General features: G+C 38.0%; 2 protein-coding genes across 3 annotated transcripts in view; one reads left to right on the forward strand and one right to left on the reverse strand.

Moving 5' to 3' along the window:
• Nucleotides 1-431, forward strand: part of LOC120422900 (integrator complex subunit 11) — a 2291-nt gene extending 1860 nt beyond the window's left edge. The window contains exon 2 of the mRNA XM_039586464.2: nt 6-431. Within this exon, the coding sequence (XP_039442398.1) occupies nt 6-309 (304 nt within the window). The 3' untranslated portion in view covers nt 310-431. The remainder of the gene's footprint in view (nt 1-5) is intronic.
• The window catches only part of LOC120422901 (GTP-binding protein 10 homolog), a 19392-nt gene extending 6696 nt beyond the window's left edge, over nt 1-12696 (reverse strand). The window contains exons 1-4 of one of the 2 annotated variants that reach the window (XM_039586465.2): nt 12535-12696; nt 11957-12479; nt 11537-11899; nt 11196-11472 (exon numbers count right to left, since the gene is read on the reverse strand). In XM_039586465.2, coding sequence (XP_039442399.1) covers nt 11219-11472; nt 11537-11899; nt 11957-12479; nt 12535-12576 — 1182 coding nt within the window. In that variant the 5' untranslated portion in view covers nt 12577-12696 and the 3' untranslated portion in view covers nt 11196-11218. Of the gene's footprint in view, nt 1-10988; nt 11473-11536; nt 11900-11956; nt 12480-12534 lie in introns of those variants that run through there. The other variant, XM_052707212.1, reaches the window with a different exon arrangement.
• Nucleotides 12697-14777: the final 2081 nt, after the last annotated feature.

Below are 14777 nucleotides of genomic sequence, written 5' to 3' on the forward strand. Positions count from 1 at the left end.
CGCAGATTCATTTCCAAGGTCAAAATCGACGACCCCGGCCCGACGCCCCGCACCATCGAGAAGCTGTACAACCTGCTGAACGAGCGCCTCTCCGGCTGGACCGTCACGATGGCCGACAACGGCTCCATCAACGTCGAGTCCGTCAACATCAAGATCGAGAGTGAGGAGGCGGCTGGGGCGGTGACGGCGGGCCCGCAGGCGGCAACCACATCCGGCGGGCCGCCACCGCACAAGATCTGTTCGGTTTCGTGGGTCAACCAGGACGAGGACCTGGGCAGTTACATCCTGGGGCTGATGCAGAGCCTGTGAGGGCGGTGCAAATGACAGGTTGGGAGTGGTGGCGAGAGGATAATGATTCTATGTTTTTCATTTGTAAGTTGCGAGAATAGAAGACAAAATTTAATAAATAAATAAAACTACTTAAAAATGCATGTTTTATTTTGTTTTATTTATTTTTTGTGGCCTTGCCTAAGATTTTGTGGGGGATTTGCCTTTAACCAGAGAAACCACTTCGGGCAAAACATTTCATTAGGGCACGAAACCAAAATGTAAACATTTGGGATTATTTGTCGATCGAAATATTTAGATAGTAATTTCTCGACTCACGATCGAGATTTCTCGATAGTAAGATTACGACTTACCATCGACAATTCTCGATCTACCATCAAAAAATTTAAAATAAATCAATTTTTTTTAAATATGAATTTATTTTTTTGAAAATTTCAACTCCTTTAATTTTTTTAAAAAATTCAACTCTTAATTTAAAAAAAAAAATCAACTCTTTTAATTTAAAAAAAAAATGATTTTTTTGAATTTTTAAAATTTTTTTTGAAAGTCTTGATTTTTTTTCATTTATGTTTTTTTAATTTTTTTATTTTTTTTGAAAGTTTTTTTATGTTTTTTTACATTTTAAAATTTTAAAGATTTTGAAAGTTTTAAATTTGTTTTAGGGTACGTTATCCATTAGTGGACCCCTTTCCTATAGTGGACCCTCTGAAGCGACCCACAGTGGGCAAAAACGGGTGAAAAAACGGATCTTTTGATGCCGTCAGTTTCTGCCTGTCAAAAGTATCATTTTTAATGTAAAAAATTACGAGGAATCGATTGGTGGTACTCTCATTAGCGGCAAATGACGGAAAGTGGTCCATTTTACCCCATTTTGCCTTTTTTAGGGTGTTTTTCTCGAATATCTTCAACTGCCGTAGTTTGCCGCACTTCTAAAGTATCTTATTTTATGTAAAACATCACGAGAAATCGATTGGTGATACTCTCCATAGCGGAAAATGACGGCAAGGGCCCATTTTGCCCCATTTACCCCTTATTTATGTGTTTTTCATTAATATCTTGAATTACTGTAGTTTCCTGTAGTTTTAAAGTATGTTATTTTATGTAGAAAATCGCGAGGAATCGATTTGTGACATTTTTATTGGTGGCAAATGTCAGCAAGGGCCCATTTCGCCCCATTTAACCCCTTTCTAATGTATTTTTCGAAAATACCTTGAAATTACATTATTTCTTACAGTTTCAACGTATATTATTTTATGTAGAAAATCACGAGGAATCGATTGGCGGCGTTCTCATAAGCGGCAAACGACGGCAAAGGCTCGTTTTACCCCATTCACCCCATTTTATCTATTTTCTTTAATTGCCGTGGTTTTCCAAACTTTAAATAAATGTTATTTTATGCAGAAAATCACGAGGAATCGATTTAGAACACTCTAAATTGCGGCAAATGGCGACAAGGGCCCATTTTACCCCATTTACTCCCTCTTGAGATGTTTTTCGTGAATATCTTGAACGTACTGTGCATACTACAGTAACATTCTTGTAAACTGTATTGGAAATCACGACACGTTTAACACAGCGGGAGAGCAGTTTGATACAGTAATGGTAGCAGCAGTTGGAAGCCTCGTTGACGTCCGCGTTGACGAACGTGCAAACCCGAACGACTGGTATGGTGATCACCTTAGAACGCTGAAAACATTGAGAGATAACGCCTACCGGAAGTATAAAGTCACCAAGGCGGCCGGATATGTACAAGATTAGCAGAAACCGCTACGTTAAACAAATTCGCACATCAAAGAACTCATCGGTCAACGAAGAAATAAGGAGCTGCGGCGGAGATTCAAAGAAGCTTTGGCGGTGTTTGAAATCGCTGATCCAGCCAGGCGGTCAACCGCCGATGGAGATAGTGTTTGGAAAGCCACGGGGAGATGCGGAAACGGCAAGGCTTCTCAATAACTTCTTTGTGCGGAGTGTGGAGGAGATAAATGCAGGGATTCCAGCAACGACGTTTACGCCTGAAGAAGGAGGGACGGAACCGGAGGAGCTGTTGTGTGAGTTTCACCCAATAACAATGAGCAAGCTTAAGGAAACGGTACGATCACTGAAGGATTGTGCTGGTGTTGAAAACGTCACGAAACGGGTAATGGTGGACGCTTTGGACGTTGTTGCTGTGGACTTACTGGACATCGTCAACAAATCGCTGTCACGAGGTGAATTCCCGGACGCATGGAAAAAGACCTTGGTAATTCCCATCCCGAAAATTCCAAAATCCAAGAAACCTGAAGATCACAGACCTATCAACATGCTGCCGCTGTATGAGAAGGTAATGGAAACGATCGTGAAGGAACAACTGGCGGCGTTCATAGACCGAACGGGTGTTCTGCTGAAAGAGCAATCCGGCTTCCGAAAACATCATTCGTGCGAGTCGGCCCTGAATCTCCTGTTGCTGAAGTGGAAGCAGTGTATCGAAAAAGGAAACATTGTTCTGTCAGTCTTCGTAGACTTGAAGCGGGCGTTCGAAACCATTGACCGGACTAAATTGTTAAGTGTGCTGAGGAAAAGCGGGATTCGCGGAACGGTCTTGAAATGGTTCGGCAGTTACCTAGAAAACCGGAAGCAGGTCACGAGGTACAACGACGCAGTCTCAGCGGAAACAGCAGTGGACCTCGGTGTTCCGCAAGGAAGCGTGCTAGGGCCACTATTATTTATCCTCTACATAAACGACATCAAACAAGCGCTGAAGAGAGTACAGGTGAACCTGTTCGCCGATGACACGGTCCTGTTTGTGGTTGGTGACAGTTTCGATGAATGTTTTGATGTCATGAACGAAGAGTTGGGCCGGTTCTCAGAATGGTTGAAGTGGAAGAAGCTGCAGCTGAACATTGCAAAGACAAAGTGCATGGTGGTGACGACACGGCAGACCAACGAGTGTAGAAGGTGTGTACAGATGGATGGTGGAAGCGTGGAGCGGGTAACTACGATGAAATACCTCGGGGTCATGCTGGATGAAAAGCTGAATTTCAACGAGCACATTGACTACACCATTCGGAAGGCAGCGCGGAAGTTTGGCGTCTTGTGTCGGATTAATCGTTACTTGACAGCAGAGACAAAGGTTCAGTTGTACAACTCGCTGATCGCCCCGCACTTCGACTACTGCTCATCGATCTTGTTCTTGGCAACACAGCGGCAACTGAAGAGGATGCAAGTTCTCCAGAGCAAAATCATGCGGCTCATCCTTAGATGTGATAGACTGACACCGAGACGGAGCATGCTGGAATGTTTGCAGTGGATGTCGGTGAAGCAACGGATCGAATACAACACACTTGTCTTTGTTTTTCGTGTGAAGGAAAGGATGGCACCACAATACTTGACGGAAGCCATGGTATGCGGAAGGGATATCCATGAGCACGACACTAGAGGAGCTGACGATATCAGATTGCAGATTTGGAGGAAGGCGTGTACGCAGAACTCGTTGTTTTACAAAGGTTTTAAACTATACAACCAGCTTCCAGAGGCAGCAAAGATGACGAGCAATATAAACGAGTTCAAACGGACCTGCAAGGAGTTTGTACGGCAACGGCCGTTGGAGTAGAAGTGACCCACGATGATACTGTGAGGAAGAGCACGTTATGACAGTCGGCCATCTTCATTATCGGTACGCATTCGCATGGGATCACTTTGGGCCGCATATGATAAACCTGATCAAAAGTAACGCGAATCTGGGCGCGGTTTAACCCTATGTGCTCATATGCGTGTGGAATAGCAAATGGTTCCAATACCCTAAATGGATAAAGTGCTGCAATCTGATTGATAAAAAGACTCGAAATAGGATTTGTAAGAGCGCCTTGAGATTAGATACGAGAGATAAGGATGGGCATACACGGAAGTAGAGTTAAGATTAAAGGACACTCTCATAACACGAACGACGAATTATCGAAAGATATCTGCTCGTAAATCTTCCATGCTACAAAAACTGTGTATGGGTAAGAGGTGGGCCATCCAAGGATATAATATATTGACTAAAAACACATGAAATGGGAAAAATAGGCCCTTGTCGCCATTTGCCGCTAATTAGAGTGATCTCAATCGATTCCTCGTGATTTTCTGCATAAAATAACATTTATTTAAAGTTTGGAAAACCACGGCAATTCAAGATATTAAAGAAAATACATAAAATGGGGTAAATGGGGCAAAACGAGCCTTTGCCGTCGTTTTTCGTTTATGAGAACACCACCAATCGATTCCTCGTGATTTTCTACATAAAATAATATACGTTGAAACTGTAAGAAATAATGTAATTTCAAGGTATTTTCGAAAAACACATTAGAAAGGGGTTAAATGGGGCGAAATGGGCCCTTGCTGACAATTGCCACCAATGGGAGTGTCACCAATCGATTTCTCGTGATTTTTTACATAAAATAGTATACTTTCAAAATGTAAAAACAATGGCAATTAAAGATATTCGCGAAAAACACATAAAATGGGGTAACCGGGGCAAAATGGGCCCATGCTGTCATTTGCCGCCAATGAAAATGTGACAAATCGATTTTTCGCGATTTTCTACATAAAATAACATGCTTTAAAACTACAGGAAACTACAGTAATTCAAGATATTAATGAAAAACACATAAATAAGGGGTAAATGGGGAAAAATGGGCCCTTGCCGTCATTTGCCGCTATTGAGAGTGTCACCAATCGATTTCTCGTGATTTTTTACATAAAATAAGATACTTTAGAGGTGCGGCAAACTACGGCAGTTGAAGATATTCGAGAAAAACACCCTAAAAAAGGCAAAATGGGGTAAAATGGACCACTTTCCGTCATTTGCCGCTAATGGGAGTACCACCAATCGATTCCTCGTAATTTTTTACATTAAAAATGATACTTTTGACAGGCAGAAACTGACGGCATCAAAAGATCCGTTTTTTCACCCGTTTTTGCCCACTGTGCGACCCTTTCAAGCGTGTTGTTGTCTACAAATCATTTATTTGGCATGTTCAGCATCATTTAAAACAATGTTGACTGACATTGAATTGCCCTTTTCACCAAAATAAGTGTTTTGAGTTCGACATCTGAAATCAGCCATGGCCACTAGCATTTTCACAACAAAACTGCATTTATATTTTATGATTAAATTAACCATCTAATCATTTTTTGACTGATTATTTAACTTCAGAAAGACGAAGTAATGTAAGTTTAAGGATATTTACTAAAATAAAGCGAAGAAATGCAATTTTCTAGCAAAAATTATGGGGGTCCAATATAGGACAATGAAAATCCAAACTTTTCCAAAAGTGGACCCCTGTTAATTAAACCTTCAAAAATGATGAAAACTGTGTATTCAAGCAAAAGTTTCTCTAAAACATACAATAAATGCTTGTTGTTATCAACCTAAACGCATATTTTTTCAATTATGAGTATAAATATAGCTGTTTTCATGTTAAAAGTACCAATAATGCTGAAGCCGTAAGAATTTATAATTAAGAGCGAGTTTTTCACCGATGTGAAACAGGTTGTATCGAGGTGCTCCGATTTGGATGAAACTTTCAGGGTTTGTTTATCTATACATGAGATGAACTCATGCCAAATATGAGCCCTCTACGACAAAGGGAAGTGGGGTAAAATGGGCTTTGAAGTTTGAGGTCCAAAAAACATGAAAAATCTTAAAATTGCTCGCATTTCCGTAAAAATTTATCAATTCCAACTCTCTTAGATGCATTCGAATGGTCTTTTGAAGCCCTTCAAAATGTGCTATAGACATCCAGAATTGGTTTGACTTTTTCTCATAGCTTTTGCAAATAACTGTTAAAAATTGATTTTTTTAAAACCCTAATAACTTTTTGCAACAGCCTCCAACACCCATACTCCCATAGGTCAAAAGTTAGGGAATTTCATGAACTATAAGCCTACGGTATTAACTTTTTGGCCAATCGCAGTTTTTCTCATAGTTTTTTGATTTTTCTATAACAAACATTTAACAACGTTAGTTTTTGCCCTGTAGACCGACCGTCTTAGCGTCATTTTTTGGTATCAATTTTGTCATATTCGGAATCCTCGGACAATTTTACGTAAGTAAGAATTATTGGAGTTGTAAATTTTATTGGAAAAAAATCCATTTAGAATGAATTAAAATATTTTTTTACATTTTGTCGGATTAGGGGTTAAACGTATATTCGCCTACTTGATACAGCATTTCGTCGCCATCGTGCTAACTTGTCGTACGTGCATTTTGGGCCAAATTGAGTTAAGAACGCCATTTTGTGCAGCTCACAATGCCTCACCTTTTGACCTTCACAGATCCCCAAAATTCGATTTCTATCCTGAGATATTCAACAAAAACCGAAAAAACTCCGTGCATTTTTGTCACTTTACATATAAAAGATGTTTCAATCTTGTCGTGCTATCTTGTCACTTCATGAAAATTTATGTAAGTGCGACAAAAGGCCAAAGGGATTTCAGGCCAGGAAAGTCAGGATGCGTTTGTCGCACGTACAAGCTAGACTACCGTAAACATTTGTAATTATAACTCGGGACTCCAGCAACCAACTTCAACCAAACTTTGGGACAATGCACAGAATGGTGAGCTAAACAAAACGTGTTTGTTATTGTTTACATTGCGTGCTCTCGTTTTTGAATATTCAAGGTCAAACATTAAAACGCGTTTTTCTCGGAACGTCAAAATGGCGGGTGCGACAAGATAGCACGACGACGTCGATTTGACGTATTGATCACAGGGTGAATAATATCTTTTTCTTTTTTCAATAATGTTTTATTTAATTATTTTTGAAATCAAATTTACAACTCCAATACTTCTAACTTACGTGAAATTGTCCGAGGATTCCGAATATGACAAAATTGAGACCAAAAAGTGCCGCTATGACGGCCTACAGGGCAAAAACTAACGTTGTAAAATGTTTGTTATAGAAAAATCGAAAAACTATGAGAAAAACTGCGATTGGCCAAAAAGTTAATACCGTAGGCTTATAGTCCATGAAATTCCCTATCTTTTGACCTACAGGAGTATGGGTGTTGGAGGCTGTTGCAAAAAGATATTAAGGTTTAAAAAAAAAATCAATTTTTAACAGTTATTTGTAAAAGCTATGAGAAAAAGTCAAACCAATCCTGGATGTCTATGGCCCATTTTGAAGTGCTTCAAAAGACCCTTCGAATGCATCTAAGAGAGTTGGAATTGATGAATTTTTACGGAAATGCGAGCAATTTTAAGATTTTTCATGTTTTTTGGACCTCAAACTTCAATGCCCGTTTTACCCCATTTCCTTTTGTCGTAGAGGGCTCATATTTGGCATTGGTTCATCTCATGTATAGACAAACAAACCCTGAAAGTTTCATCCAAATCGGAGCACCTCGATACGACCTCTAGAACAAACCGAGCAGAATCTACAAATACTGCCTCTTAATCAAAACTATAGTTAATTGTACTTAACTGAAGCATCATAATTGCAGTATGAAATGATATTTTATAATAATAAATCAATAACAAAACATTTTTTTTAATAAACATGCGTGGTTTTATCAGCAACTGTAAACAAATCTATTATTTAGTTTCGGTCAACCATTTATATAATTAATATGGAAAAAAATGCATCAAGATTACTTTTTTTTAATTATTTTTATGTTTACAGTGGTTTTTGAGACGTTTTCTCTGATCTTTTTCGGAAATAAATGTGTTTAAATGTCTGTTAGGTTTTTTGTTGTTTAAGGCCCAAATGTGTTAACAAAACATATTTGTTTATAATGAAAAGTGAACAAAAATCATATTTTATTCATTATATCTATCATTAGACCTACACCATGCATCAAAACATCAAAAATCGGTTAAATTTGGTATAAAAATAACAGTTTGCCTATAGTGGACCCGGGTCCACAATCGGATTATGGACCCGGGTCCACTATAGGAAAAGGGGGTCCATAACAAGGCAAAAAAAACTTTTTTTTCTGCTCAAAAACGAATAACTGATGAAACAAATAGTCAAAATTGTTCAAAAGACTTCAGATTTCATTGTTGTGTACAAAGGGTTATGAAAAAGTGCTTAAAATATTGAAAATTTGTGAAAAATGTGCTTCGGCTCTACTAGGGGGTCCACTAATGGTTAAAATACCCTAGTTTTAATTTTTCAATTTTTAAAAGTTTTGAAGATTTTAATGCTAATTTTTTTTAAATCCAATTTTTTGTTAAATTTCGATAACGAGACAATTTTACAATAGAAACATGACATAAATTTTTTTTTATCTATTTAAACCCTTCAAAATCAAAGATGGTAGTCTCAGATGTCCCCTACAAGCTGCAGGTCAAATCGAGTTGATATCTGGATGGAACACTTATTTATGTGAGTTTGAAAATCCTGGTTTTTTTTTTAACTAAAATGACAAGAGGGCGTTGCAAATATTTTTGAAAGTTTATGTCGCCCCCCCCCCCCCACCCCATTTCAAAATTTGTCTGAAAATCAGAGGACAAAAAAAATATTTTTCCAGAAAATTTCAAAATTTCCATGAAAATATAAGTCTAATCAACTGAAAATAATCTAAAATGCATTTTTCTGCATTGATAATCATATTTAGCATGTTTGAGCTTGTTTAAAAATGTTTTGTATTTTTATGAAATTCCAATGTACAGCACCGCAAAAAAGTAATTTTTCGCAAAAAATAAAATTTTCGTCAATACTTAAATATTTTGGTCAGAGTCGAGGGACAGAAACTTCAAAAAATTATTAAATTTAAAAAATATTAAATTTAACCAATTCGGATGCTATACCCTGCATGTTGTTGCATTTTTCAAGTCCTTTCAGATGTATTTTGAATTTTGAAATTTAATTTAATTTTGCATTTTTAAGATTTTTGACGTTTGACTTTGTGTCCCGATTTGCCCCACTTCCCGTTGACTTCGAGTACTCAAATTTTGGCCAGATGATAGTTTTATATGTATAGACAACCTCTGAAAATTTCAGGCAGATTGGACCTTACCGCAATGCGAAATAGTTAGGCTTTGCTCGTGGACTCGCTATTATTTTTTTTGAAATTTTTATATTTTTTTGATTTTTTAAATATTTTTAAATTTTTGGATTTAAAAATAATATCTTTTTTTTCATTTTTTTGAAATGCTATTACAAATTTCGAAGCTATCAACTGGTCCCAAGAATCACGTGCATATTGATTTTTTTTTTTCAAAAATAGTTTGTCTGGGCCGAATGATTTTTCTCCAAAGTTTGTATGGAGAATTAGTGCGGTTCGGTTATCCTACATATTGCATGCAATTTTTGGGTTTTATGCAAGAGCGACGAACCGCCCTAATTTTCCATACAAACTTTGGAGAAAAATCATTCGGCCCAGACAAACTATTTTTGAAAAAAATCAAAATGCACGTGATTCTGGGGACCCCAAACTTTATGCTTCCCCTCGAGTTGAGCCTGCGTAGTCATTTTTGTCATTTTTTGTAGGTCAGTGTTATATGAGCCATGCATATAGAATTCTTTCAGATGTGTGATTTAATTTTATCAGGGTCAGAATTTTTTTAAGGTGTCCACCTGGTTTATAAATGGTCCCAACATCTAAAAGTTTAAAAATCTAAATAGAAATTCTAACATTTTAAAGCTTAAAAATTTAGAATCTAAAAGTTAAAAATTTAAAAAAAATCTGCGCACCGCAAAAAAATTTAATTTAAAAAAATAACAACTGAAATTAAAAGATTATTTTGGAAAATATTTTTTGGAGGTCTTTGAAAACTTTTTTTTTTTCAGACAAAATTTAACAAATTGTGTCCTTTTTAAAAATTAAAAAATAATTTGAAGATTTTAAATATAATATTTTTTTAAATAATTGATTAATTTTATATTGGACCCAAACAGCAGAATTATATTGATTTCATCGACGTTAGCACAATTCTTCGTGAATGTTCGATTGAGGATCATTCCTAAAATTACTATCAACAGTAAAGAACACTTATTTCAAACAATAAAAAAATTGGATTTGCTTATTTCAATGCGACTGAAAATCACAAATGTATCAATAACTTTGAAAATTCTGAAAATCCTAATAATTCCGAATTTTAATAGGTAATGGATTTTGTTTTTTGCTCGAAATGAGGTAAATTAGAGAGAAAACCCAAAATTTTTTATTCAAATTAAAAATACAAACAAAAATACTATTTTTTCAATATTTTATGACAACAAAAAAATAGTTAGAAAATTCTTAAAAATCTACAATTTAAAAATTCAGAGAACTCAACAATTTAAAATCCAAAAAATAAAAAATCTGATATTCAAAAAATCAAATTCATAACGAAAAAAAAATGGAAGTTCAAAATACAAAAAAAAACTTAAATTCTAAATGATGAAAGTTTCGAGCAGCAAAAATTATAATTTTGATGCTACAATTGAATTTAAAAAAAATAATTTCAAATAAAAAAGAAACAGTGAATCAAAATATTTAAAAATTTAAAACCAAATTTCCAGTTTTGCCTTTTGGGTGTGTTTGAAACCGCCTTGAGCCAGGGGTATTAAAAAACACCCCAAAAGCAATAACTGAAATTTGGTTTATTCGATTTTAAAAATAAACTCCACATACATATGAGAATTTGAAAAAGGAAAAGGATAGATGTATCTCTTGAGAAACCCGTTCGGCGATGTTTCAGGTACGTCCCCAAAAGCTGGTTCAATATGTTGCAAATCGAAACAATACCTTCTACAATCGAAATTACTTTATTTTCCCACTTTAGCGCACCCTCATTATCAAGCCAAACCACCTTGAAAATTTCCCAATTCAGTGACCCTCTATCACCAGATCCGGAGTGGCCAGTTTGGATGGTTATAATATAGTTTTTACGGAATTCTTCAAACCCTTGGCATAAAAATAAGACAATTTTGAATAATATTCATATTTACTAAGGTACCTACCTAACTCCAAACTATCCAACACATCAGCCTATCCTCGGACCTTGCTCGCGCAGTTTCCCCCGCAGCTGCTGGTCCCGTCTGGTCTCGGAATCGTCGTCAACAGTTTTCGCTGCCTCCTGCTCACGCAGCTTCTCCTCGGCCTTCTCGTCCAGCACTTCGCGAATCGCCCGCTTAACCTTATCGATCTCGGTGACACTTTTGGCCGATATCGGAATGACTCGCTCCAGGTTGATCAGCTGCCTCGGGACCAGCTCCTCCGGACAGTGTTTGAGACCATCTGCATAACGAAACGAATGTGTTGATCTTGTAACTGTTAGGTGAATACTAAAGCTTGTGGTTACCTTGAAGATCTCCAAAGTATTTATCGTATTTACAGATCTCGTCGATCGCTCCCTCCTTGTCCATTTTGTTCACCAACAGAACGCACGGCTTTTCCAGCAGCGTTTTGTCGTACAGCTCCAGCTCTCGATTCAGCGCGTAGATATTCTCCAGACAGTTTCGCTTGCGGTGGCTTTGGCTCAGCTGGAAGCCGAAAATGTCCACGATGATAAGCAGTAGTCGCGTTCGCTCCACGTGCTTCAGAAATTTGTGACCCATTCCGAAATTGGCGTGCGCGCCCTCAATCAACCCGGGCAAATCGGCGATCGTGACCTGCCGGTAGTCGTCGTACTCTATCGTTCCAATTTGAGGTCGAATTGTAGTGACTGGAAGGTATAAATCAATGAAAATACTAGAAAAGGCAAAATTCAACAAAATCTCACAAGGATAAGAAGCTATTTTGGGCGTCGCGTTGGACAGTGCCTTCACCAGGGTGCTCTTCCCCGCATTCGGGAACCCGACCAGCCCAACATCCGCGATCAACTTCAAGTCCAACGTCACCATCCGCGTCTGACCCGGCTTGCCAAGGAAGGAATTCCCCGAACATCCACCGCTCCCACCCCCAGCAGCCAGACAAGTCTTGCCCTCCTCGTCCAGTTCCGCCACCAGCTCCCCACCCTCCTCAAGCACCCGAATCCCCACCGGAACCTCAACCGCCCGGTCCCCCCCTCGGCGGCCCAGAATGCGAACCTTGCTGCTTTCCTCGCCGTTCCCGGCCAGCACCCGCTTGCCGGGATATTTGTGCAGGACGTCCTTCAGCGTAGTACCCTCCTTGGCCTGAAAGTAAACGGCCCCACCCTGGCCGCCAACTCCGCCGTACTTGGGCAGTCCATTGCCACCGTGGCCGCCGCGCAGCGACAGACGTAGTGTGTCCAGGAATTTTCCCTTGAGGTAGGTGCGGATTTTCTGGAGAAGCGATTTCAAGTTAAAATTAAGAACAGACGAGGCCTTTATGACTTACCTTGCGAGCAGAACCAAGAAGAGTGTTTTGTATCAGCACCATGATTTCTACCCACCTTGATTTGGTAAATTTATTTAAATATCGATTTAAAAAATAGATTTTCAAATCCTCGGCATGATCGGTAATCACAGATAATCGCCGGTTCGGATTGTTTATCAACACACGCACGTGCGCCTGTCAACAGGCGTTGGTATTAAAAGGTCGAACGCAGTCAAGGTCGAAACGTGTGGAGTTCGATAGATGTCAGAAAACCCAAAAGGGTATTTTTGCGTGTGACAGCAAATGTGTAAAACTGGGATGTGTAAAACTGAGACCAAATATTACACTCAACCCCCGGTGGTTGGTCATTTTTTCGTTTGACACTTTTTTAGTTTGTACCCCGTTGGTTGGTCAAAGTCAAACTAAAAAGTGACGAACTGTTACTTTTTACACGGCACTCACGCACACTGTCAAAACAAACGTTTGATAGTGTGTGTGTGAACTCCGTGTAAAAGGGGTGTCAAACTAAAAAGTGACCCCGTTCGTTTGATAACAGTTGGTGTCAAACCATCGGGGTTTGAGTGTACCATAAATCGGTTAAATCTCCACTCACATTTCGAAAAGCTTGATTTAACTAGCATTTTCATAAGACATAGCGCTATTTGAAATGTTAGCGATGAAATCTGGAGCAATATTTGCAAGGGGCGGTACGACATTGCTCTTACGGCCTTTAAGAGCAATGTCGTACCGCCCCTTTCAAATGTTGCTCCAGAAATATGAGTTTATGCAACAAAACAAAAAGAAGATATCTGGAGTTTTTTTGAAAAGGTCCAATAAACCAAATTTCCAATTTTTGCTTTTTGGGTGTTTTTGGAACCGCCTTGAGTCAGAGGTATTAAAAGACACCCAAAAAGCAAAAACTGAAAATTTGGTTTATTGGACCTTTTCAAAAAAAACTCCAGAATTAAACCACGTGGACACCTTTATTTTTGAAATCTCAGACCCCAAGTTTCACATTCGATCGTGTTCGTGTTCGTGTTTTTTGTTTACCTTAAATATTGCCTTTTTAGAAACGTGGTCTTAAAAATGACAACGCTATCCCCATATCAGACGGGAGCAAATTTAAATTGCACCCCAGCCGGCTTCAAAGTGTTCATTCATAAAACAAGAAAAAAAACTTTTGATCAAGCTAACTTTAGCAACTTTTTAATATAAAAGCAAGTTACTGTTGGCATTACAGTTATATCACAAACTAACCCAGAGTGAAATCTTACACTTAATTTTTGGTTCTAAAGAAAAGATATTTAACAGCTAGGTTTGAGCGCGTTGGAAGATGCGCGCGCTTGCCCAGTCACAAAATATTTCAACAGAGCTGGAATCCTGCTAGAGCGGTGGAACATTTGTGCTAGAATGTTGCAAGAATATCCAGCTCGGTAAAAACTCTGCTAGAATCCTCCTAGGACGCCGTAAGTGGGTGAGGTTATTGGGAGAAAAAAATAATGAATCCTCGCTTACTTTTTCAAAAGGTCCTATCAACATAGGAAAGCCATGGCGCATTGGTTGTTTTGAAAAAGTAATCTAGAATCTAAAAATTGAAGAGTCCAAAGATTTAAAAATTAAAAAAAAACAAAAAGGGTAAACAATCCGTAAAACTTTGAAATTGAAACATATATATCCAGATTTTTAAACGAAAATGGCGTTCTAATGATGAACGCCCGAAATGTCAATATCACGTGGTGATACCAACATTATGAAAAAAGTGTACCATGGCATGACAGCCACATTTTTTTCTAATGTTAGTGCTACTGCGCGATTTTGACATTTCAGACGTTCACCATTTCGAACGCCATCTTCGCTTAAAAACCTGGATAAGCTATTGTCTTTCATACCTAGAGTATTTTTTGAAATGGTCCTATTAACTACATATTGTGTTTATAGGACCTAATAAAAAATCTCTAGAATTATGTTTATAGGTCATTATAGGTCCTTTAAAAAAACTCTAGAAAAATAAATTAGTAGGAGTCTAGTTAGGAGTGAAGTTTGAAATAAAGCAAAGGCTCTGATAGGCATCATTCCCGATCGGCCATTTGGCGGCCATCTTTTTTTTAAGTTTAATATGTCTTTATTGAACATTCTTATAATAATTATATTTCTTTTACATGATAAGTGGTATGGCCTAATGCTCTTCATCTTTGTTGTATTTTTCGTTTTATTATTAACTGATCACATTTATTTATTTGCTTCAAATTGTTTTACATTATTGC

This window comes from Culex pipiens, chromosome 2 (genome assembly GCF_016801865.2).
Source record: "Culex pipiens pallens isolate TS chromosome 2, TS_CPP_V2, whole genome shotgun sequence".
NCBI classification, from domain to species: domain Eukaryota; kingdom Metazoa; phylum Arthropoda; class Insecta; order Diptera; family Culicidae; genus Culex; species Culex pipiens.